Source organism: Oncorhynchus tshawytscha, linkage group LG29 (assembly GCF_018296145.1).
Source record: "Oncorhynchus tshawytscha isolate Ot180627B linkage group LG29, Otsh_v2.0, whole genome shotgun sequence".
NCBI classification, from domain to species: domain Eukaryota; kingdom Metazoa; phylum Chordata; class Actinopteri; order Salmoniformes; family Salmonidae; genus Oncorhynchus; species Oncorhynchus tshawytscha.
The window spans coordinates 19,483,515-19,508,603 of record NC_056457.1 but is presented as its reverse complement, the minus strand read 5'-3'; the positions used below and the strand labels follow the sequence as shown (position 1 = coordinate 19,508,603).

At 44.1% G+C, this 25,089-nt stretch overlaps 1 protein-coding gene across 5 annotated transcripts in view; it reads left to right on the top strand.

Moving 5' to 3' along the window:
- LOC112227777 (lethal(3)malignant brain tumor-like protein 4) overlaps nt 1–25,089 on the top strand; it is a 151,140-nt gene that overhangs the window by 48,155 nt on the left and 77,896 nt on the right. For all 5 annotated transcript variants that reach the window (XM_024392647.2, XM_024392646.2, XM_024392645.2 and 2 more), the window contains 4 exons: nt 8,116–8,201; nt 8,861–8,971; nt 11,626–11,740; nt 16,400–16,511. In XM_024392647.2, coding sequence (XP_024248415.1) covers nt 8,116–8,201; nt 8,861–8,971; nt 11,626–11,740; nt 16,400–16,511 — 424 coding nt within the window. The remainder of the gene's footprint in view (nt 1–8,115; nt 8,202–8,860; nt 8,972–11,625; nt 11,741–16,399; nt 16,512–25,089) is intronic.

The following is a 25,089-nucleotide window of genomic DNA, read 5'->3' as shown; positions in this document are numbered from 1 at the left end:
TTTTGCCCCACCGTATATATTATTGCCGTAGTGGGCCACTCCTGAGCCCCTCCACCCAGTCGTAATTGTGTTGTCTGACTCAACATTAAGTATGACTCAGGTCATGGTAATGGGGTAGGAATTATATACAGGGAGCTGTAAAGTGAAACTCACCCAAAGGTGAGGAATCCAGGTCAGAAGCTTTTGAGGATTTCGAAAACCTCTAGGCTCTCTCCCGTTCCCTCGTTCCTTCTCCTGTTCTCCAATCAGAGACTTTTAAATCATTTTAAACTGCAAAACCCTTACTCACCACTGCACTTTGTATACCAGAGTTGGCTGATCTTCTCTAGTCACTCGTAGGCTCAGTCACTGGTATACTTTTATTTACAAAGCCATTTGGGGTTTACTACCTTTTTATTTGTGTATTTCTATTGTTCAGAAATGTGGTGGGTACTCTCTTCGTTCGCTGGACTTTATCCTGCTAACTGTTCCAAATGTCCGAACTGAAATTGGTAAAAGGGCTTTTATGTACTCTGCGCCATCGTCTTGGAACACCACCTTACTGTTACGAATAACTATGAGTGGTGGGTGGAATCAGGCGCAGAGAGCAGGGTTCTGTCGTTTATCAAATTTATTTCACTGGTGCAACCAAAACACACAGGGCGTATATAAGTTGCCAGTCCAAAACAACAGGACAAAATAGACCGGAGAATAAAGATATGAAAACAAATCACACCATCGTACCTCCGGTACCTCACCGTCTTGTAGGGGACCAGCTACCACCGGCCTGAGGAGAGACACATGAAACGAGGGGTTAATGCGATAATAAGACACACTGCGGCCCCAGCTTCCGGCAGGGCAGGCGGAGGGGCAGGTTTTGGGTCGAGAGCCGGACCCTGTCCCCTGGTGCGAACACCGGGGCCTCACTGTGGTGGCGGTCAGTGTCTCTCTTCTGCCGTTCACTGGCCTGCCTGAGAGAATCCTGGACTGCCCGCCAGGTCTCTCTAGAGCGCTGTACCCACTCCTCCACCGCAGGAGCCTCGGTCTGACTCTGATGCCACGGAGCCAGGACCGGCTGGTAGCCCAGTACGCATTCGAATGGCGACATATTCGTGGACGAATGCCGAAGAGAGTTCTGGGCCAATTCTGCCCACGGGACGTACCTCGCCCATTCTCCTGGCCGGTCCTGGCAATACGACCTCAGAAACCTACCCACTTCCTGGTTTACTCTCTCCACCTGCCCATTAATTTCGAGGTGATAACCGAGATCCCCAGACGCTCCATAAACGCCTTCCAAACCCGGGACGTGAACTGGGGACCCCGATCGAAGACTATATCCTCTGGAACCCCATAGTGCCGGAAGACGTGGGTAAATAGAGCCTCTGCAGTCTGTAGGGCCGTAGGAAGACCAGGCAATGGGAGGAGACGGCAGGACTTAGAGAACCGATCCACAACGACCAGAACGTTAGTGTTCCCCTGAGATGGGGGAAGATCCGTAAGGAAATCTACCGAGAGATGGGACCATGGCCGTTGTGGAACCGGGAGGGGCTGTAACTTCCCTCTAGGAAGGTGCCTAGGAGCCTTACTCTGGGCGCATACCGAACAGGAGGAGACATAGAGCCTCACATCCCTAGCTAAAGTGGGCCACCAGTATTTCCCCCTAAGACCCCGCACTGTCCTATCAATCCCCGGATGACCCGCAGACGGTAGTGTGTGAGCCCACCGAATCAATTTATCACGGACACCAAGCGGTACGTAACCCGACCAGTCGGACACTGTATAGGCGCAGGTTCAACCCTCAACGCCCGCTCGATGTCCGCGTCCACCTCCCATACCACTGGGGCCACCAGCCGAGAGGCTGGAAGGATGGGAGTGGGTTCGATGGACCGGTCCTCGGTGTCATAGAGACGGGACAGCGCGTCGGCCTTAGTGTTGAGGGAACCTGGTCTGTAAGAGATCGTAAAATTAAAACGTGTAAAGAACATGGCCCACCTAGCCTGACGCGGATTCAGTCTCCTCGCTTCTCGAATATACTCCAGATTACGGTGGTCAGTCCAGATGAGAAAAGGGTGTTTAGCCCCCTCTAGCCAGTGTCTCCACACCTTCAGGGCCTTTACCATAGCTAGTAACTCCCGATCCCCCACATCATAGTTCCGCTCCGCCGGACCCAGCTTCTTAGAAAAGAAAGCGCAGGGACGGAGCTTCGGTGGCGTGCCCGAGCGCTGAGACAGCACGGCTCCAACCCCAGCCTCGGACGCATCCACCTCCACTATGAATGCTAACGAAGGGTCCGGATGCGCCAACATGGGAGCTCCAGTGAACAGTACCTTCAACTGGTTGAAGGCTCCATCAGCCTCTGCTGACCACCGCAGACGCACCGGTCCCCCCTTCATCAGTGAGGTAATGGGCGCCGCTACTTGGCCAAAACCCCGGATAAACCTCCGGTAGTAATTGGCAAACCCTAAAAACCGCTGCACCTCCTTTACCGTGGTCGGAGTCGGCCAATTACGCACAGCGTTAACGCGGTCACACTCCATCATCATCCCCGAGCTGGAAATGCGATAACCCAGGAAGGAAACGGCTGGTTTGGAGAACACACATGTCTCAGCCTTGACATATAGGTCATGCTCCAGCAGTCGCCCAAGAACCCTGCGCACCAAGGAAACATGGGCGGCGCGTGTGGTAGAATAAATCAAGATGTCATCAATATAGACTACCACACCCTGCCCGTGCAAGTCCCTAAGAATCTCATCTACAAAGGATTGGAAGACGGCTGGAGCATTCTTCAACCCATACGGCATGACGAGGTACTCAGTGGCCTGATGTGGTACTAAACGCTGTTTTCCACTCGTCTCCTCCCCGAATACGCACCAGATTATATGCGCTCCTGAGGTCCAGTTTTGTGAAGAAACACGCTCCGTGGAATGATTCCACCGCCGTAGCGATGAGAGGTAGCGGATAACTAAAACCCACTGTGATCGAATTGAGACCTCGATAATCAATGCACGGACGCAGACCTCCCTCCTTTTTCCTCACAAAAAAGAAACTCGAGGAGACTGGTGACATGGAGGGCCGAATGTACCCCTGTCTCAGAGCTTCCGTGACATATGTCTCCATAGCCAACGTCTCCTCCTGTGACAGTGGGTACACATGACTCCGGGGAAGTGCAGCGTTCTCCTGGAGGTTTATCACGCAATCCCACTGTCGATGAGGTGGTAATTTGGTCGCTTTGTTCTTACTAAAAGCGATAGCCAAATCGGCATATTCTGGGGGAATGCGCACGGTGGAAACCTGGTCTGGACTCTCCACCGTCGTGGCACCGATGGAAACTCCTATACACCTCTCTGAACACTCGTCTGACCACCCCTTAAGAGCCCCCTGTTTCCAGGAAATAACGGGATTGTGAATAGCCAGCCAGGGAACCCCCAACACCACCGGGAACCCAGGTGAATCAATAAGGTAGAAACTGATCCTCTCCCTATGATTCCCCTGCGTTACCATGTCCAGCGGAATCGTGGCCTCCCTGACCAGCCCTGACCCTAACGGTAGGCTATCTAAGGAGTGCACGGGGACAGGTGGGTCTATCTGCACTAACGGAATACCCAATTTACGGGTGAGTCCACGATCCATAAAACTCCCAGCTGCGCCTGAATCGACTAGCGCCTTATGCTGAAGAGAGGGGAAAAATGCAGGAAAAAAAATTAACAAAAACATGTGACCAACAGGGAGCTCTGAGTGAGTTTGGTGCTTACTCACCTGGGGTGGCCGAGGAGTGCTCCGCCGACCATCTCGACTCCCAGAGGGACTCCTCCAACACCGGTCCGAAGTGTGTCCTCTCCTTCCACAATAGGAGCAGGAGGAGCCCCGTCTGGTCCCCCTAGAGGCAGCTCCTCCCAACTCCGTGGGAGTGGGAGAGCTGGAAGGTGGAATTAACAAGACCCCTTCTGAACGCCCGCGGGCAGCTAGCAGGTTGTCCAATCGAATAGACATGTCTATAAGTTCATCCAGGGAGAGAGTTGTGTCTCTGCAAGCTAGCTCCCGGCGGACTTCCTCCCGGAGACTATACCGGTAATGGTCCATCAGGGTCCTGTCATTCCACCCAGCACCAGCAGCTAGGGTCCTAAACTCCAACGCGAAGTCCTGCGCGCTCCTCATCTCCTGTCTGAGGTGGAACAGTCGCTCACCCGCCGCTTTACCCTCTGGTGGATGATTGAACACAGCTCGGAAACGGCGGGTGAACTCCAGGTAGTTGTCCCGAGCTGAGTCTGGACTGTTCCAGACCGCGTTAGCCCAGTCCAGGGCCTTGCCCGTTAAACAGGATACGAGGAGGCTCACACTCTCCTCACCCGAGGGAGCCGGACGCACGGTAGCCAGGTAGAGCTCTAGCTGGAGCAAAAATCCCTGGCACCCAGCCGCTGCTCCATCGTACTCCCTCGGGGGGGAGAGACGCAGTGCGCCGGACCCAGAGGACGACGTAGGTGGAGTAGGTGGTGTAGGTGGTGTCGACAGTGGGAGAGCTGAGATAGACGTCGGTAGACCACTCCTCTCCCATCGTTCCATCCTCTCCATCATCTGATCCATCGCCGTACCAATCCGATGGAGGACAGCTGTGTGGTGATGGACGCGCTCCTCCATAGTGGGGAGAGGGGTGGTCGCTGCTCCTGCTGACTCCATTTCTTCGGTGCGGGCTTCTGTTACGAATAACTATGAGTGGTGGGTGGAATCAGGCGCAGAGAGCAGGGTTCTGTCGTTTATCAAATTTATTTCACCGGTGCAACCAAAACGATCACGCCAACACACAGGGCGTATATAAGTTGCCAGTCCAAAACAACAGGACAAAATAGACCGGAGAATAAAGATATGAAAACAAATCACACCATCAAACATAGAGTAACAATTAACAAGCCCGCACAAATACCCAGCGGGCCTAGTGCCCTTAAATACCCTACAAACAAACCCTAATACAAAACAGGTGTACCCAATTAACCAATAACCAACACAAACGGAAAAAGGAATCGTTGGCAGCTAATATGCCGGTGACGACGACCTCCGAGCCCCGCCCGAACAGGAAGAGGCACCCTCTTCAGCGAGGTTCGTGACACTTACAAAATACCTTTAAACACCCGATTGGTGTTTTTAAATCACTGATGAAGGATTTTGAGGCTGATTCCCTGACCTGTCAATGTTTTTAATTTGCTGTTTTATACTCTTGTGAATTCAATGGTTTTTACTAGATTACTTGTAGTTTTTCATGTTGTCTGTCTGTAATTGTTTTGTAATGACTTGGTGCTGCCTATCTTGGCCAGGGCGCTCTTGAAAAAGAGATTTTAATCTCAATGAGCCCTTCCTGGTTAAATAAAGGTTAAATACATAAATAAAATATGCAAAGGTGCTCAGTTGTGCCATTTGGCTAACGTTCTCCCCGTGAACTGTATGTCATAAAACTGAAATGTTCATCATTTTTGTGCTTTAATGCGAGTGTAACGCGGAGCTGTTAACTTCTTGATGCTACCAATCCCTGTAGCGGGATAATTTTAGTCTGCAACCGCTGAATAGCATAGCGCAACAGTCAAATAATATTACTAGAAAATATTCATATTCATGAAATCACAAGTGGAATATTTTGAAACACAGCTTAGCATTTTGTTAATCACCCTGTCGTCTCAGATTTTGAAATTATGCTTTACAGCGAAAGCAATCCAAGCATTTGTGTAAGTTTATCGATAGCCTAGCATAGCATTATGTACACTTAGCATCAGAAGCTTGGTCACAAAAATCAGAAAATCAATCAAATTAACCGTTTACCTTTGATCTTCGGATGTTTTCACTCACGAGACTCCCAGTTACACAACAAATGTTCCTTTTGTTCCATAAAGATTATTTTTACTCCTCAAAATACCGACGTTTGTTTGTCGCGTTATGTTCAGAAATCCACAGGAAAGAGTGGTCACGACAACGCAAACGGAAATTCCAAATAGTCTTCATAATGTCCACAGAAACATGTCAAACGTTTTTTTATAATCATTCCTCCGGTAGTTTTTAAAATATATTTTCGATAATGTATCAACCGAGTACGTAGCCCCCACCTCTCCACTTACGCAATGTGATCCTTCACGCTCATTTTTCAAAATAAAAGCCTGAAACTATGTCTAAAGACTGTTGACACCTTAGGGAAGCCACAGAAAAGGGAATCTGGTTGATATCCCTTTAAATGGAGGACAGGCACGCATAGGAACACAGAGGTTTCAAAATAAGAGGCTCTTCCTGATTGGATTTTGCCTGCAATATCAGTTCTGTTATACCCACAGACAATATTTTTACAGTTTTGGAAACTTTAGTGTTTTCTATCTTAATCTGTCAATTATTTGCATATTCTAGCATCTGGTCATGAGAAATAGGCCGTTTACTTTGGGAATGTTATTTTTCCAAACATAAAAAAATAGTGCCCCCTAGCTGAGAGAGAGAGAGAGATGTTGAGTAAAACATTATTGTAAGTCCTTGATCCATGCCTTGTGCAGAGAGCATTTAATTGACCATTTGGAATAGGTTTACACTCTCACTGTCTCTCTCTCGTCAGACCAGATAGACCTTAGCTCAGCTAAAGCCGTTACAGTGGCGCATACAGTATGAGGTAGTTTGAAATGCAGGTGCTTTTCTGGCTGGCTTTAGTGAACACCAACATGATGGTATCTGTCTGTTTGGACCGAATGTTTTTTTTCTTGTAAAATATATGTTGTACATAAACTGATTGCCTCAAACATCAATATGAAGTGAATGTGTTGAAACCACATCCCTTGCTTTAACTTAATATGGACTTTCTGCCATGTGCAGTATGATGTCACATCCTTTTCCTCAAGTAATTTGAGATCAAGTGAACAACTGCTGCTCTGGTGTACTTATATTATGTTATACACTGAGTATACGAAACATTAGGAACACCTTCCAAATATTGAGTTGTACGCCCTTTTGCCCTCAGAACAGACGCAATTCGTCGAGGCATGGACTTTACAAGGTGTCGAAAGTGTTCCACAGGGATGCTGACCCATGTTGACTCCCACAGTTGTGTCAAGATGGCTGGATGTCCTTTGGGTGGTGGACCATTCTTGATACACACAGGAAACTGTTGAGTGTGAAAAACCCAGCAGCATTGCATTCTTGACACAGACCGATGCGCTTGACACCTACTACCATGACCCTTTCAAAGGCATTTTCATCTTTTGTCTTGCCCATTCACCGACAATGGCACACATACACAATCCATGTCTCAATCGTCTCGAGGCTTAAAAATCCTTCTTTAACCTGTCTCCTCCCCTTCATCTACACTGATTTGAAGTGGTTTTAACAATAAGGGATCATAGCTTTCACCTAGCTTTGTTTCCCTGAGAATCTGGGAAGGTGAAAGTTCTCATTACTTTGAAATAGATGCATCTGTAGGCACTTTACCAACATATTTACTACCACTACTTCCAGTTGCCTCTATGCACAGAACATATTTTGTCTAACATGCATTTAATGTTTTATACATTTCTTGTGGCTGAAGCATCTGCCAAATTGTGAGAAGGAGCCACTTTAGCCTATTGAGATGCACAAATGCGTTTTCTCTTGGATGTTTTACTGGAATGAAATCGAGTTTCAAAGTTGAGTTTCATCATAAAGACACAATATATGAACAGTTCCCAAGTAGCCATTCAAGTTTATTATTGAACCATTTGCAATTGGCTCAAATGCCCAAGGCCTCTAACTTCCTCTTACTCCTCTCTGGCTTGGGACTGGAGTGCGTTATTTCTGTACAGTCATTTTCCTCTCTTCTATATTAGTTCAACAAAAACTACTGAGGCAGTGTCCTGTAGAGCCAATCACTTACTAATTGGAGCCTCCACAACTGAATCTCCAATAGCTAACCATAATTATCTCCGCAACCAGGCGATATGTGTACATTTGGTTCCCCTGCATATGTTGCACCCATCTGTGTGTGTGTCGCATTCAAGTTTTCAAGCACATTTTTCTTTTGATGAAATTGTCACAGCCGTTAACAGTCACAGTTTGAAGTTGTTGCATGTGTTGGTGTGTGCATGTGCGTTCGCGAGCTTGCAAGTGTGTGATTTAATTCGATTTGTGTTTTGGATTGTGTTCAAGGACACCCCAATCCAGAACATTTCCTGTGGGAGGAGTACTTACAAGACAACGGTTCCACGGCGGTTCCAAGCCAGGCTTTCTGTATGGTAAGCAATGGGCATGGAACAGCAGGCTAGCCTTGTATCAGCCAACTGTGTGTGTGTTGCACAGCACCATTGTTATTCCCAGCCTCTGCTGCAATCTAACGGCTGATTTAGTGTTTCATAATGATTCCTTTTATTTTCTAAAAATATCTACGAACAGTTGTAATTGAAGGCCGTTTAATAACTGTTGTGGTTCAGTTCCTTTTCACAATAATGACACAAGTCATGTTTTTCTCAGTTTGACATTAGTTTGTCTCTTTCCCAGACCTGTCTTTCTCATTCAGAAACTTCTGTTTCAAAACGGTTCTTTCCCATAAAGAACTCCACTGTCAGCCTCCTCTCCCTCTGTGACATCTGCACAGCACAATTTCACACCCTCAAATCCTCACCTCTGGCTGAGTTTCTGGCTGACAGGGCCTGTCCTCTCCTCTGCTCTCCTCCACTCTGCTCTTCTCTCTCAGAGATGTGTACAGTGTCCTGTCTTCTGCCTCCTCCCTTCCTCTTTCTCTCTCTCTCTTTCGCATGTCCTCTCCTGTCTTCTTTCTCTCTCCCTCTCTTTTGGCTGGGAAGTGCATGGGCCTTTTTGGGAGTCTCGACAGGCTTGACTGCCATCTCTAACGCCCTTTCTCTCCGCCCCCTCTTCCTCCTCTCTCTCGTCACAGAGAGCGCCTCACAGTTTCCAGGTGAACATGAAGCTGGAGGCGGTGGACAGGAGGAACCCCATGCTGGTCCGCGTGGCCACCGTCTCAGACACTGAGGACTACAGGGTCAAGGTGAGTGGAAAGGAAAGGGAGATACCTAGTCAGTTGTACAACTGAATGCATTCATTTGAAATATGTCTTCCGCATTTAACCCAACCCCTCTGAATCAGAGAAGTGCGGGGGGCTGCCTTAATCGACTTCCACGTCATCGGCGCCCGGGGAACAGTGGGTTAACTGCCTTGCTCAGGTGCAGCATGACAGATTTTTACCTTGTCAGCACGGGATTCGATCCAGCAACCTTTCGGTGACTGACTCAACGCTCCAAGCCGGTGAAGGGTTGGTATTAGAGAGAGAACAATGGAGTGAGAGAGCGAGAGAAGTGAGGAAATTAGTAATAGATTCAATGAGAGGAAGAGCTTTTTAGAGTGAAAAAAGGAAAGAGTGAGGCAGGGGATGCGAGGAGGTTGTGCATGTGGGAAGAAGTGAGGGGGGTGGTAGTCAGGGTGAGGAGGCCTGCTGGAGTGACATGGCAGATGGAGGTTTTGGGGTTTGGTATGTCTCTGTGAAATGAGCAGGCTGGCAGTCTGCAGAAACCACTTGGTGGTGCTGCTCTTGTTAAACCACTAACAAACTTAACAAGCCTTGTACTGAGACTTGATAGGTTGTAGTGTGTGTGTGTGTACTGCATGCCTATATGTTTGCGCATGCATGATGTGTATATGCATGTGTGCATGCAGGTCATAATTGACAGAGCAGAGTGCCTTGTATCTCACCATTTTTGTCCTATGACATCACACTGCTCAATCACTAGAGGAGGAATCCACTGATTAATTAATGATTACGTGATCAGGCAGGCGCCATTAACCATAGGTCAAAGCAGGTTATACAGTGCCTTCAGAAAGTATTCACACCCCTTGACTTTTTCCACATTTTTGTTGTTACAAACTGGGATTCAAATGTATTTAATTGTTATTTTTGTCAACGATCTACACCTAATACTCTAACATTTGTAAATAATTAATGAAAAACAACACTGATATATCTTGATTAGATAAGTATTCAACCCCCGAAGTCGATACATGTTAGAATCACCTTTGGCAGTGATTACAGCTGTGGATCTTTCAGGATAAGTCTCTAAGAGCTTTCCACACCTGGATTGTGCAACATTTGGCCATTTATTCTTTAAGCACTGTCAAATTTGGATGTTGGTCATTGAAAGACAACCATTTTCACGTCTTGCCATAGATTTTACAGCAGATTTAAGTCAAAACTTAACTAGGCCACTCAGGAACATTCACTGTCTTCTTGGTAAGCAGTGTAGATTTGGCCTTGTGTTTTAGGTTATTGTCCGGCTGAAAGGTGAATTCATTTCCCAGTGTCTGGTGGAAATTAGACTGAACCAGGTTTCCTCTGGGAACTTGCCTGTGCTTAGCTCCATTCCATTTATTTTTTAATCCTGAAAAACTCCCCAGTCCTTAACGATTACAAACATAACTATAACATGATGCAGCCACCATTATGCTTCACAAAATGGAGTCATACTCAGCAATGTGTTGTATTGGATTTGCCCCAAACACAACTTTTCTATTCAGGACAAAAAGTGAATTGCTTTGCCACATTTTTTGCAGTATTACTTTAGTGCCTTGTTGCAAACAGGATGCATGTTTTTGGAATATTTTTTATTCTGAACAGGGCTTCCTTCTTTTCACTCTGTCAATTAAGTTAATATTGTGGAGTAACTACAATGTTGTTGGTCCACCCTCAGATTTTCTCATACCACAGCCATTAAACTCTGTAAATGTTTTAAAGTCATCATTGGCCTCATTATGAAATCCATGAGCGGTTTCCTTCCTCTCCTGCAACTGAAGCTGGAGACCCATATCTCCCTCTAACTTTTAGCGTCAGCTGTCAGAGCAGCTTACCGATCACTTGCAGTTGTACACAGCCCATCTGTAAATAGCCCATCCAACCAACTACTTACCTCATCCCCATATTTGTTTTTGTTTTTCTGCTCTTTTGCACACCAGTATTTCTAATTGCATATCCTCATCTGCACATCTATCACTCCATTGCTAATAGGCCACTATTGGTCTATTTATTGCCTTACATCCTTACTCCATTTGCACACACTGTGTACAGATTTTTCTGTTGTGTTATTGCCTGTACGTTTGTTTATCCCATGTGTAACTCTGTGTTGTTTTTGTCGCACTGCTTTGCTTTATCTTGACCAGGTCGCAGTTGTAAATGAGAACTTGTTCTCAACTGGCCTTCCTGGTTAAATAAAGGTGAAATAAATAAAAAATAATAAAGTTTCAAACAGTGCTCAACTAGGAGCAGAAACAACTGTGGATTTGGAAATAAGTCTCTTATCGTTAATCCTGGTGTCTCAAAACGTTATTTTTTGTTACTGTCTCTTTATACGATTGAAAGAGCATTTTAAACATGATTTCAGAGCTCTGTCTTTAGGAAGGCTTTCTGTTGATAGCTGTGCTCTTTGGTGTCCTTGTCTCCTGTAGCGTCAGCTGTGTTCTTTGTGTATGTTGGCCTGTTTAATTGTCCATTACAATACATGTTTTTCTATTTGGTTTAAATGTTTTATTTTCTGTACAGTACTTTGAGATTATTCTGTATAGTGAAAAGCCCTTTATGAATGTCAGATATTATTTTTAGTACTAATATTGCTGTCTCTCCCTTTTGCTCTCTCTCGCTCTCTCTGTATTACTCAGATCCATTTTGACGGCTGGCATGAGAAGTTTGACTTCTGGGTGGACTCTGACCTGCCGGACCTTCACCCTGTGGGCTGGTGTGCCCGGACAGGTCATCCCCTGGAACCCCCCCTCTGTGAGTTCACCACCCCTGTGTGTGTGTGTGCTCTTCACTAACCATTCCAACTCAACGCTCACATGTACACACAAATCAATGCACTCGTCCATGCTTCTCAAGGACCTCTCCATCCATTAAATCCCCACTATTGATTTTGTCCCTTTCAGAGGTGAATCTCACTGACATTAGAGCACAGCTATCTGATGTATGGGTGCAAAGTCTTTTCTATGTCACATGGCTTTGTACTGCGCTCTAAATCCTAACCACAACTCCACAGCCAATAGCACAGTATCCCTGCTCTAAAAACAACTTTAAAGTAAGTGTCCAGTGAAAATCTCACTTTTAAATGTTCATATTCTGTTATCACTTATCCAAATAATGTAGTTGACTCGTCTTATAATCATATTTCTGGCCAAAGCATAAATTGGAGATTAAAACACACCTCAAATGTTTATCTCAAAACATTAAAAAGAAAAACACTTGAAATTTGCTTGGATAATGACAGGCCCGTGTGTCAGTAATCCAGCAACATTTTCATTTTTTTCAAATTCTTCCGGTGGGGAGAAGGATCTTTCTCGAGACTAGGTGAGACATGTGCTCACTGCACACAGGCAAGGTAGTTAGCTAGCAAGCAAGCCAAGCAATCCACAGCTGGTCTTGGCAAAAAGGACAAAGCCTATGCAACAACTATCTCGCCAGTCACTTCTATTTCAAGTTATGTGGTTTGTAAAAGTTGGCCTGCTGGCAGTTATCTAAGGTTAGCATGCTAATGGTAGCAATCATTAGCTAAGAAAGCAAGTCAAAGCAGATCTTTCACACAACAACCATCTTGCCATTCCATTTTATTTTAAATCCTGTGGTTTGTAGCTAAAAGCGTTATGTCAAGAGAACTTTGCTGTTGTGTTAGCTGTTGTTGACTGATATAGATAGCAGTAGTGGCTAGCTAGCTTCATGACTAACGTAAACTCACGTAAACTCGTACATCGCCTTGGTCCGTACAATTGCCCTTATTTTAGCGCCCCCAAAATGTAATACTTTCAGGTCAACTGTAATGTCAATATCATTGTAAACCACAAATTCCAACAGAATCAATTACATGACCTAAACACTGCATACATTTCTGCATAATTCAAGCAGGCAATGAGCGCCGTCGGGTCTTTTTAAAAATGGCAGGTGGGGAAGCAAAACTAATGCGTGATAGTGAGAGGAGAGTGTGGGACAATTGCTTTTTTTCACTCAATCTGTCCAATTTATCACCTTATCGCCTCTAAAATGTAAATAAAACACTATACAGAGTTTATATAATGTGTCATTAGATACCTATTTGAAGGTTTGTGTTGAATTTGAATCGGGTTTTAAGGGCGTTGCTAAAGTGATCTAAGAAGTAAACAGCAGCTTTGAGAATGATGATCGCATGCAGTGATGATGCAAAAAATGACTAGGTATTCCCCCTTACCCCGTCACTGTCCATTTCTTGTTTTTAAAGGATGAGAGAAGTGCTACACCTGGAGGACAGAGATTGTAAGACAGAAATAGTTGCTTTATATGCGTGCTGTACTTTACGACATGACACATCTAGATGTAATGAAGGGTCCGTTTTTTAAAACTTTTCTCCAATACTATAGAGCCGTTACCATGTCGATCAATGCTTGAATAGAAACCTAGTTCACACCCCCGATTTTGAAGTCAACACAGTCGCTACAGTCCCATTAGTTTTCTTTGTAGCCTCGTTTGAATGTTGCGGTTGGGGTGAGTTTACGTTAGCTAGTTACGTAGCTAACAACAAAAATATCAGCAATATAGTGACAGTGAAGTAAAGAACAGAAATGACTCACACTTGTGAAATAATCAGCCTGCATGTATTGCTGTTATAGTGACGTGCCCTAGTAGTTCCATTGTGCATTTCCATATTCTGAATCCATCCATACTATTTGACTTGGTGCAGACAGGCTCGGGCAGTCTGCCCCAGTGCCCCCATGTGGGAGCTAATGTGAATATCCAAGTGTATACATGTCTCATTGGCTGAGCAGTCAAATCAGTAAAAAAAATAAATCTACCAGTATACACCCAAACCACTCAGGGCACAGGGAAATATACTTTTTATAACATCCGAAATGATAATTTTTTGGAAGGACATCTATTTCATTCATATTGTATTTCATTTTAAAATCTGGAACACTGGACAGATACTTAAATTTATAGCAAAGTAGTCGTTGTGATTGACAAGTTGGCAGAGTGCGAGAAATCAACAAAAGTATTTTTGTCTGCACAGACTAATCACTTGACCTTTGAAGAATGCCTTTAATTTTTCTTCATTTTCGATGATGGCTGTGATTGTTTTTCTTGATGTATTACCATTGACAGTTCCATAGTGATTTAGGGATACAATCTAAATGGCTGCAACAGAAATCATATTAGAAATAAAAAACACAACTCTAATCTTATTCCAAGTGGAGGACTTGTCTCCTTCAGAGACTAGTGGAATAAATCTTTTCAATTTCCCCTTTTGGTAAACACATTTGGGACAACGTGTGTGTGTGTGTGTGAGTGCGAGAGTTTTGTCTTGGCACCGGCAATACAGGCCATAAAACTAACTTGAATTCTATGTCTTATTTGGTTCAGAAGCTTGGTGCTTGATATATTATGGCAAGAGAAATGTTTGATGTTGCTCTAGATGTCTTAATCTAACACATAAGCAGAACCATAAGGGCTATTTGTCTACCCTGACACTCAAAAGACTTATTGGTCTACCCCAGCTAATCCTCTGTAAGGTCTCATTCATTGTAACTCCATTTCAGATGGATACTCATCATGCAAGGGTTTGCACAGTTGGATAACTAAAACCCATGTTCTAGGCGATGATGCTATATAAGCTAAAACATGGGTATAAGTTATCCAACAGTGAAAACCCTTGCATGATGAGTATCCATCTGAAATTAAGTTACAATGAATGACAATTTAGGGAATTCAAGTTAGGTTTATGGCCTGCACAGTGCCTTCGGAAAGTATTCAGACCCTTTGACTTGTTCCACATTTTGTAAAATTACAACCTTATTCTAAAATAAATTAAATAATCAGCAATCTACACACACTAACCCATAATGACAAAGCGATCATGATCATCCTTTAAATGTTTCTACAACTTGATTTGTGTCCACCTGTGGTAAATTCAATTGATTGGACATGATTTGAAAATGCACACACCTGTCTATATAAGGTCCCACAGTTGACAGTGCATGTCAGAGCAAAAACCAAGCCATGCGGTCGAAGGAATTGTCCGTAGAGCTCAGAGACAGAATTGTTTCGAGGCACAGATCTGGGGATGAGTAACAAAACATTTCTGCAGCATTGAAGGTCCCCAAGAACACATTGGCCTTCATCATTCTTAAATGGAAGAAGTTTGGAACCACCAAGACTCTTCCAAGAGCTGGCCGCCCAGCGAAACTGAGCACTCGGAGGAAAAGGGCCTTGGTTCTTGGTCAAACTTCCAGAAGGACAACCATCTCTGCAGCACTCCACCAATTAGGCCTTTATGGTAGATTGGCCAGACGGAAGCCACTCTTCAATAAAAGGCACATGACGGCCAGCTTGGAGTTTGCCAAAAGGCTACTTAAGACTGTCAGACCATGAGAAACAAGATTCTCTTGTCTGATGAAACCAATAACTCTTTGGCCTGAATGCCAAGTGTCACATCTGGAGGAAACCTGGTACCATCCCTACGGTGAAGTATTGTGGTGGCAGCATCATGCTGTGGGGATGTTTTTCAGCAGCAGGGGCTGGGAGATTAGCCAGGATCGAGGCAAAGATGAACGGAGCAAAGTACAGTGAGATCCCTGATGAAAACCCTGTTCCAGACTGCTCAGGACCTCAGACTGGGGCGAAGGTTCACCTTCCAACAGGACAATGACCCGAAGCACACAGCCAAGACAATGCAGGAGTGGCTTCGGGACAGGTCTCTGAATGTCCTTGAGTGGCTCAGCAAGAGCCCGGACTTGAACCCGATCGAACATCTCTGGAGAGACCTAGACCTGAAAATAGCTGTGCAGCAACACCCCTCTAGGTTAGATTACTCGTTGGATATTACTGCATTGTCGGAACTAGAAGCACAAGCATTTCGCTACACTCGCATTAACATCTGCTAACCATATGTATGTGACAAATACATTTGATTTGATTTGACTCCCCATCCAACCTGACAGAGCTTGAGAGGATCTGCAGAGAAGAATGGGAGAAACTCCCTAAATACAAGTGTGCCAAGCTTGTAGCATCATGCCAAAGGTGTTACAACAAAGTACTTAGTAAAAGGTCTGGATACTTGTGTAAACGTGATATATCAACAACAAAAAAATAGATTAATTTGCTAACACTTCTAAAAACTTGTTTTTGCTTTGTCAGTATGGGGTATTGTGTGTAGATTGATGAGGAGAAAAAAATGATTTCATTCATTTTAGAATAAGGCTCTAACGTAACAGAATTTTGAAAAAGTTAAGTGGTCTGAATACTTTCCAAAGGCACTGAATGTAGTTAATATACCACTGAATACATATGCTGACCCAATTTTACCTACTTGCCTGTTGACTAAATCAATCAATGAATAGCAAGCGTTATCTTCAAACTCTTTCTTGCCAGCCTCAAGCAAGCCTTGTGATTGGTTTGTTGGTTGTCATCCCCATCCAGCACGCGCAGGACCTTCTGACCTTAAGAGCTCCGTGACCCAGGGAGTGTGCCCCACTCCGGGCTGCAGGGGTGTGGGCCACATCAAAGGAGCCAAATACACAGGACACCACAGGTAAGACACCTGTTGATGACTACATTGTCTGACAATATCTGCCGGTCCAGAAAAATCGCCAAGCCCCTAAACCCTGTAGATCTGAAGGGATTAGAAAGGTATCAGCAATATGATAGTAGTTCCACCTTGCTCTCTGATAAGCTTGGTAGCATGTTCACCATGTTGCTTATACCCATCAAATCAAACACATCCTTTCCAATCCCTACAAGTGCTTAGAGGGTAGCGGCTAAGAATTGTTTCTGGGCCAGACCTATCCCCAGCTTGGCTTTTCTGATAGCATGTCACCATTGTTTAGAGGCATATTTTGCTTCTTGTGTGCCCATTGACACCCAGATCAGGAAGGACTGTCACGATCGTCGTAATTAGCGGACCAAGGCTCAGCATGATTTCAGTTCCATATCTTTATTACGGTGCAACTTTAAACAAAAACAATAAACCAATAACGAACCATGAAAGTAGTGGTGCACAAACACAAAACAATATCCCACAAACACAGGTGGGAAAAATGGCTACCTAAATATGATCTCCAATTAGAGGCAACGAATACCAGCTGCCTCTAATTGGGAACCATACAAAACACCAACAATGAAATATTGAGCTAGAACACCCACTAGTCACGCCCTGACCTACTACATCATAGAGAACCAAGGGCTCTCTATGGTCAGGGCGTGACAAGGACTAATAACACAAATTAAGGTATTATCCACCAACATCTGGCTTTGGCAAGGTGAGATGTGGATGCCATTGTCTGTGGGTAATATATATGCTGCTGTAACTGCAGCATTGCATGGCCTGTTGATTGGCTCCATGCAACAATAGTTAGAGTATGTTGCTAGCATTAACATCCATCGATAGCTCGTTGGAGCACGAATCCTTGCTAGTATTAGCATCTAGCTGACCTGGGCTTCTCTGTGGGGGAGATAGAACCCGGCTGGCTGCAGCCCTAAGGTTTTTACCTAGGGGAGCCAGAGGTGCCTCCACAAAGGAGAGGAGAAAAAGGGATGATGGAGGAGAGGCACTCCTGGACCATGTTCACTCACGGAGCTCACATACGAGTAGCCTAGAGAAGTTAACCCTGCAGCTTGCAGGCCTGCTCCATGCTCTTCTCCCTGCCAAGACTGCCTGACTAACTGCCAGAGCAGCAGCGCACAGTCTATCACCGGCTGTCATACCACTGAGGTTATGACCCTCTCTAACCCATTTGTTTTACAAAGCACACCGCTTCGCAGAGTGCTTGGTGGAAATTCTTAGTTTTTGATTATGGAAGAGGATGTGTCTTTGAATATATGGCACTTTAGGTGAGAAAATTAGGAATCTTGCCGACTAATATTAATTTTAGTCGCGGTATATTTTGATAATGCCAGGTGTCAAAGTTGACTTTTTCAATAAACACACTGTAGATCTCTCTCTGTTTTTATAATGTAGTTGTCAATACTATATGACAATGATAGTAGTAGTCCTTCCATTCACCCCTCTGCTCCTCCCTCTCTCAGTCTCCCTGAGCGTCTGTCTGAGGATTCAACTCGCCCTCTGCTATTTTTGTGCCTCACCTTTTCCAAGGATATAATCAACTCTGAATGGAATGATGGTGGAGTGTGCATATTCCCTCCCCCCCCAGCACACCCCTCTCCACAGCCCACTAGTGGATCCTTCTGATCAAGAAACATAAAGACATTCAGTGACAGAGTCCTCCACAACCACAGTACCATGCTTTAAGCCCTGTTACTGCAGCAAAAGAAAAACTCTCTAGAAACGTGGCTCTAACCCAACTTCATTAGCAATTAATTTGAATTTCATCTGCATCAATTATCATAAACTCAGAACTTCAGTTGTATGTGGAGAATAACATATGTGGGTAGAAATATGTGACCGACTAGCTCGTTTCGGTCTTATGTAGCAAAATTTTAAATTGTGTATTTTACATTGGATAAAAGTAGAGACTCCGAGCTAGAAAATGTTGATAAACTTGTAACGTCACTTTTTGAGAAAATGGACCTTGAATGTTTTGGTACACCTACTGGAGAGCTCTTCTTTGTCTATACCCATCCAGCATAATTCACACCCTCTTAAGCCTTTGCCCCACCCATCTCTTCAAGGATTCACATGTGAGGCCATGTGCAAAACAACCAAAGATTTCAAGACTAAAGGCTGGTTTATACTACGGGTGTGTTCGTAAATTCAATCTGAAGTGCCAGAGTGTGCTTAGAATGAGCACTGGGCATTCATAAACTCAGAGCGTTGTCAGATCGTCCGTGTGTAAATTGAGCGCTTCGCTCTTGGGGAGTTCAGAGCGCACATTGGACGCTCTGGCTGAGTAGGGTTGATCTGAGCATTATGACCTAACAACAGCAGTCAAGCACCCAAGCTGACTGGCTAATGTTGGCTAGCTTGCTAGCAACTTCCAGACACAAATGAGGGAACTGCTTACTCTGACCATTTTACTCGCCATAGCAGAGCTGTTTAGGCTGTTTTTATGTTATCCAGAGCATTGGTGACTGCAACTGTGCTGCAGGCAACAATTGAATTGCTCTTTTTTGCCAACGTTTACTGACACCGGAGATATTCAACTGGTGTTGAGCGTTTGTAAATTCGTATACATGGATGGATGTTTCTCCCTCTTTCACGGATGGATGATTGCACTTAGTTTGAAGATGTCATCCGGAGACAGGTGTTTTATACAACAGCCTACTGTGTGTTCTCTTTTTGACTCCGTCTGCATATTTGCAATCAAACGCCAGAATTTTCTCAATTTCCTTAGCTATCAAACTCGAATGCCACTGATTTCAAAACCCGGTTCTCCAGAAAGTGGAGAGCAACACTTTTGCAGTTGTCCTACATGATATCTTTCTATTATTATCTTTGCACTATTGACCAGTGCATGTTATAGACCGAAGCGTGCTACATGGCAGAACAATCTGAACTCATCTCTCGGCATGTCCAACCCACCCATTATCTCAGCCAATCATGGCTAGCGGAAAGGTTCCTGTCTTTTTCCATGGCTAAACCAACTAGTCTCGTAATTTAACAATTGTATTCCTATTTACAGATGGCATACAAGTGTGTTATTAAGGCACATTCAAGTTTACATGTTCCAGAAGGCATTTCTGCCCCCCAAAAAACATTTTTATTAAAAAAAAGTTTAAGTTCAAATGGCTCTTCTATGAAGTAGTGATGCGCGACATACGCGTAGTTCCCATATCATTACTTCTTTTATGTTATTGTGGCATGTTTTCATTCTTTAATGGCCCCCGTCATCTGAGTAAACGGTTGTGACTGCTCAGAGGCTGTTGGGAGCAGAGACACTGAGGCTCACATTATTATGACTCACACACACACAAACACACACGCAAACACACAGGAACACAAACACACACAGCTGTATTCAGTCATCTGTGCAGTGCACGGTAATAAAAGCATCATTCGACATCCATATTAAAATAACTAATCAGGAAGCTGAGAGCTATTTCATACCCCCACACGACATTATGCTCCGGCACCCTCAATGATTTTGATGAAAGTATTATTTTTAATTCCAGAGGCGTTATTGGTGAAGAGGTAATATTATCCAAGTTTGAATTTTGGCATTAGCCTGAAGGTTTGGGAGTGTGGGAGCTCATCTACTGCTCGAGTCGAGCGTTATGCAATTTCATTATAATAATCTCATGAATATTTATAAAACGGTGACTTACTTTACTTTGACGAAAAATAAATGTACATTTGTATGTGTTGAGGGACCTTCAGGGTGTTATACAATTCACCTTTCAATGATTATGGGTTTAACTTTTGACCTCAAAGGGTCAACTCATTTACAGAATACGACGCCGCACAAAGACAGAGCATGTTCATTTCCATTGAGATAACATTTGAATGGAAAGTGCCCACTTTAGCGCCCTGCCTGGGCGTTAGAAGAGCCCAGCACGGCTCTTTCCTGCAGTACAAATGGATCTTATCTCTCTAAACCATCTGCAGTGGAGGAAAGGGCACAGAGTGGGGCGACCAACCCCTCTCTGAACAGCGTAATTTTAGCTTCTCAACACTCAGACTACTGCTGCAATCTATTTTTGAGCTACTAAAACCCTCCCGCTTCAGTCGCCTGTAGTTCCATCATGCAGCATTTTGTTTTAATGAACGCAAGCATGGTCGATTTCCACAGCTGGCGTCAACATAAATTGTCTCATCCCGACTTAGTCTCCGGTCTGCTGAGAGCGCAGTTTCATCCCCTTATCAAAATGCACAGATGTATGTGTTTTTCCTTGGCCTGTGCTGCGGTTTAGTTGGTTCCAAGGTAGAAGTGTGTCTGTGTCTGTCTGTCTATGTGTTTTGGCTCAATTTATGGCATCAGATGCAGGCCTACAGTGCATTCGGAAAGTATTCAGACCCCTTGACATTTTACACATTTTGTTACGCTACAGCCTTATTCTAAAATGTATTACATTTTTTCTCATCAATCTACACACAAAACCCCATAATGACAAAGCAAAAACAGGTTTTTAGACATGTTTGCAATTTTATAAAGAAAGTATTCAGACCCTTTACTCAGTACTTTGTTGAAGCACCTTTGGCAGCGAATACAGCCACAAGTCTTCTTGGATATGATGCTACAAGCTTGTAGCCCTGTATTTGAGAAGTTTCTCCCATTCTTCTCTGCAGATCCTCTCAAGCTCTGTCAGGTTGGATGGGGAGTGTTGATGCACAGCTATTTTCAGGTCTCTCCAGAGATGCTCGATCGGGTTCAAGTCCGGGCTCTTGCTGAGCCACCCAAGGACATTCAGAGACTTGTCCTGAAGCCACTCCTGCGTTGTCTTGGCTGTGTGCTTAGGGTCGTTGCCCTGTTGGAAGGTGAACCTTCGCCCTAGTCTGAGGTCCTGAGCGGTCTGGAACAGGTTTTCATCAGGGATCTCACTGTACTTTGCTCCGTTCATCTTTGCCTCGATCCTGGCTAATCTCCCAGCCCCTGCTACTGAAAAACATCCCCAAAGCATGATGCTGCCACCACCATACTTCACTGTAGGGATGGTGCCAAGTTTCCTCCAGATGTGACGCTTGGCATTCAGGCCAAATAGTTCAATCTAGATTTCATCAGACCAGCGAATCTTGTTTCTCATGATCTGAGAGACGTTTAACTTCTTGGTGACAGGGAGGCAGTATTGAGTAGCTTGGATGAATAAGGTGCCCAGAGTAAACTGCCTGCTACTCTGTCGCAGATGCTAATATATGCATATTATTAGTACTATTGGATAGAAAACACTCTGAAGTTTCTAAAACTGTTTGAATGATGTCTGTGAGTATAAAAGTACTCATATGGCAGGTGAAAACCTGAGACAAATCCAACCAGGAAGTGGGAAATCTGAGGTTTGTAGTTTCATTTAAGTGATTGCCTATCCAATATGCTGTGTCCATGTTGCCAGATTGCACTTCCCAAGGCTTCCAGCAGATGTCAACAGTCTTTAGAAAGTTGTTTGAGGCTTCTATTGTGTAAGGGTGTCGAATAAGAGCTGTTTCATCAAGTGGACTAGGCTGAGGCTAATCAGCTGTTTACTGCGCGGTGACACGGGCGTGCCATTCCTTCTTTTTTCTCTGTAATGAATATGCTATTGTCCGGTTGGAATATTATTGAAGATTTATTATAAAAAGACCCTAAGGATTGATTGTAAACATCGTTTGACATGTTTCTACAAACTGTAATGGAACTCTTTTGACTTTTCGTCTGGATTTTGCCCTCGCGCATTGTGCCTTTGGAAAAGTGAACTAAACGCGCAAACAAAACGGAGGTATTTGGACATAAATATGGACGTAATCGAACAAAACAAACATTTCTTGTGGGAGTCCTGGGAGTGCATTCCGATGAAGATCAGCAAAGGTAAGTGAAGATTTATAATGCTATTTGACTTTTGTTGACTCTACAACTTGGCTGGTAACTGTATTGCTTTTGTGGCTGAACACTGTTCTCAGATTATTGAATATTGTGCTTTTGCCGTAAAGCTTTTTTGAAATCTGACACAGCGGTTGCATTAAGAACAAGTTTATCTTTAACTCTATGTAAAACATGTATCTTTCATCAAAGTTTATTTCTGTTATTTGATGTGGCTCTCTGCAATTTCTCCGGATGTTTTGGAGGCATTTCTGAACATGGCGCCAATGTAAACTGAGGTTTTTGGATATAAATATGAACTTGTTCGAACAAAACATACATGTATTGTGTAACATTGAGTCCTGGGAGTGTCATCTGATGAAGATCGTCAAAGGTTAGTGAATAATTTTATCTATATTTCTGCTTTTTGTGACACCTCTCTTTGGTTAGAAAATGGCTGAATGCTTTCTGTGACTGGTTGCTGACCTAACATAATGATATGTTCTGCTTTCGCCGAAAAGCCTTTTTGAAATCGGACACTGTGGTTGGATTAAAGAGAAGTGTATCTTTAAAATGATGTAAAATACTTGTATGGTTGAGGAATTTTAATTATGAGATTTCTGTTGTTTTGAATTTGGCGCCCTGCAATTTCACTGGCTGTTGGCGAGGTGGGACGCTAGGATCCCGAACGATCCCAGAGAGGTTAAGTGCCTTTTGGCAAACTCCAAGCGGGCTGTCATGTGCCTTTTACTGAAGAGTAGCTTCTGCCTGGCCAATCTACCATAAAGGCCTTATTGGTGGAGTGCTGCAGAGATGGTTGTAATTCTGGACGTTTGATCAAGAACCATCGGATTCTTGGTCAACTCCCTGACCAAGGCCCTTCTCCTTCGAGTGTTCAGTTGGGCCGGGCGGCCAGTCTAAGAAGAGTCTTGGTGGTTCCAAACTTCTTTTATTTAAGAATGATGAAGGCCACTGTGTTTTTGGGGACCTTCAATGCTGCAGAAATACTTTGGAACGCTTCCACAGATCTGTTCCTCAACACAATCTTGTCTCTGAGCTCTACGGACAATTCCTTTGACCTTATGGCTTGGTTTTGCTCTATCATGCACTCTTAACTGTGGGACCTTAAATAGATAGGTGTGTGCCTTTCCAAATCATGTCCAATCAATTGTCTCCTTATCTATGCCTGTTAACCCTGTTTCCAGTGGACATTTTTTCTTAGTAAAATTCATGGCCGGACTTGAGATGCATCGAGGGAGCTGGGCTTATGGACTGTAATGGAGCGTGAAGAAGTGGGCTTTTGTGATGTGTCAGAGGAACTTTTTCTTGTTCTCTGATCTCCCACTCCAAACCAGCTGTAAGTTCCAGTGTTTCCTTTAGCATTGTATAGGCGGATGTGGCCCCCCATTTAGCTCCGTTGGCCCCCAGCTAAGAGAGTTTGGCCTCTATTGGTTGACAGTTGTCGTGTCAGAGCAGGCCTGGATGTTGCTTTGGGGGACTTAAGAGGTGCCCAGCCTTGAAAGTAATCTTGGTGGGGGAAACATGTACAACAAATGAGAGCAGTTGGCCCTCACCACCCCAGTGACTTGCTTGCTGTTACACTTATAGTGACCTCTCATTTACTCGTTGCTGTATATTTCTTTGCAGCCAAAAGAATGTAAGAGTTGTCAACTATTGTTGCCTATCAACAATGACAAGCCACCAGGTTCTGACAACTTGGATGGAAAATTACTGAAGATATTGCAACCCATATTTGCCATATCTTCAATCTAAGCCTACTAGAACGTCTGTGCTCTCCAGGTAGAATCAGGAATTCCCCAGGGCAGCTGTCTAGGACCCTTAATTTTCAACTTTACTAATGACATGACACTGGCCTTGAGTAAAGCCAGTTTGTCTATGTATGTATGCGGATGACTCAACACGATACATGTCAGCTACACCAGGGAGTGAAATCACTGCAGCACTTAACAAAGAGCTGCAGTTAGTTTCAGATTTGGTGGCAATGAATAAGTTAGTTCTAAATATTTAGAAACTAAAAGCATTGTATTTGGGAGAAATCATTCACTAAACCTCAACTAAAACTTGTAATACATAATGTGTAAATTGAGCAAGTTGAGGTGACTAAACTGCTTGAAGTAACCCTGGATTGTAAACTGTCATGGTCAAAACATGTTGATACAACAGTAGCTAAGATGGGGAGAAGTCTGTCCATAATAAAGCGCTACTCTGGCTCCTTAACTTCTCTAGGGTAGGGTGCACTATTTTCACCTACGGATGAAAAGCGTGCACAAAGTAAACTGCCTGCTACTCAGGCCCAGAAGCTAGGATATGCATATAATTGATAGATTTGCATAGAAAACACTCTAAAGTTTACAAAATGGTTAAAACAATGTCCGAGTGTAACAGAACTGATTTGGCAGGCAAAAACCTGAGAAAAATCCATCCAGGAAGTAGGATTTATTTTTATTTTTGTAGTTTTCTATTCAATGCCATTACAGTATCCATTGACTTAGGACTCAAATTGCAGTTCCTATGCATTCCACTAGATGTCAACAGTCTTTAGAAATGGTTTCAGGCTTGTATTCTGAAAAATGAGGGAGTAAGACCAGTCTGAATGACTGGATCCTAAAGTGTCACAGAGCTTTTTCATGCGCAATCCCGAGAGCACACCTTTCTTGTTGACCTTTTATTTATATTTATATATATATATACAGTGCCTTGCGAAAG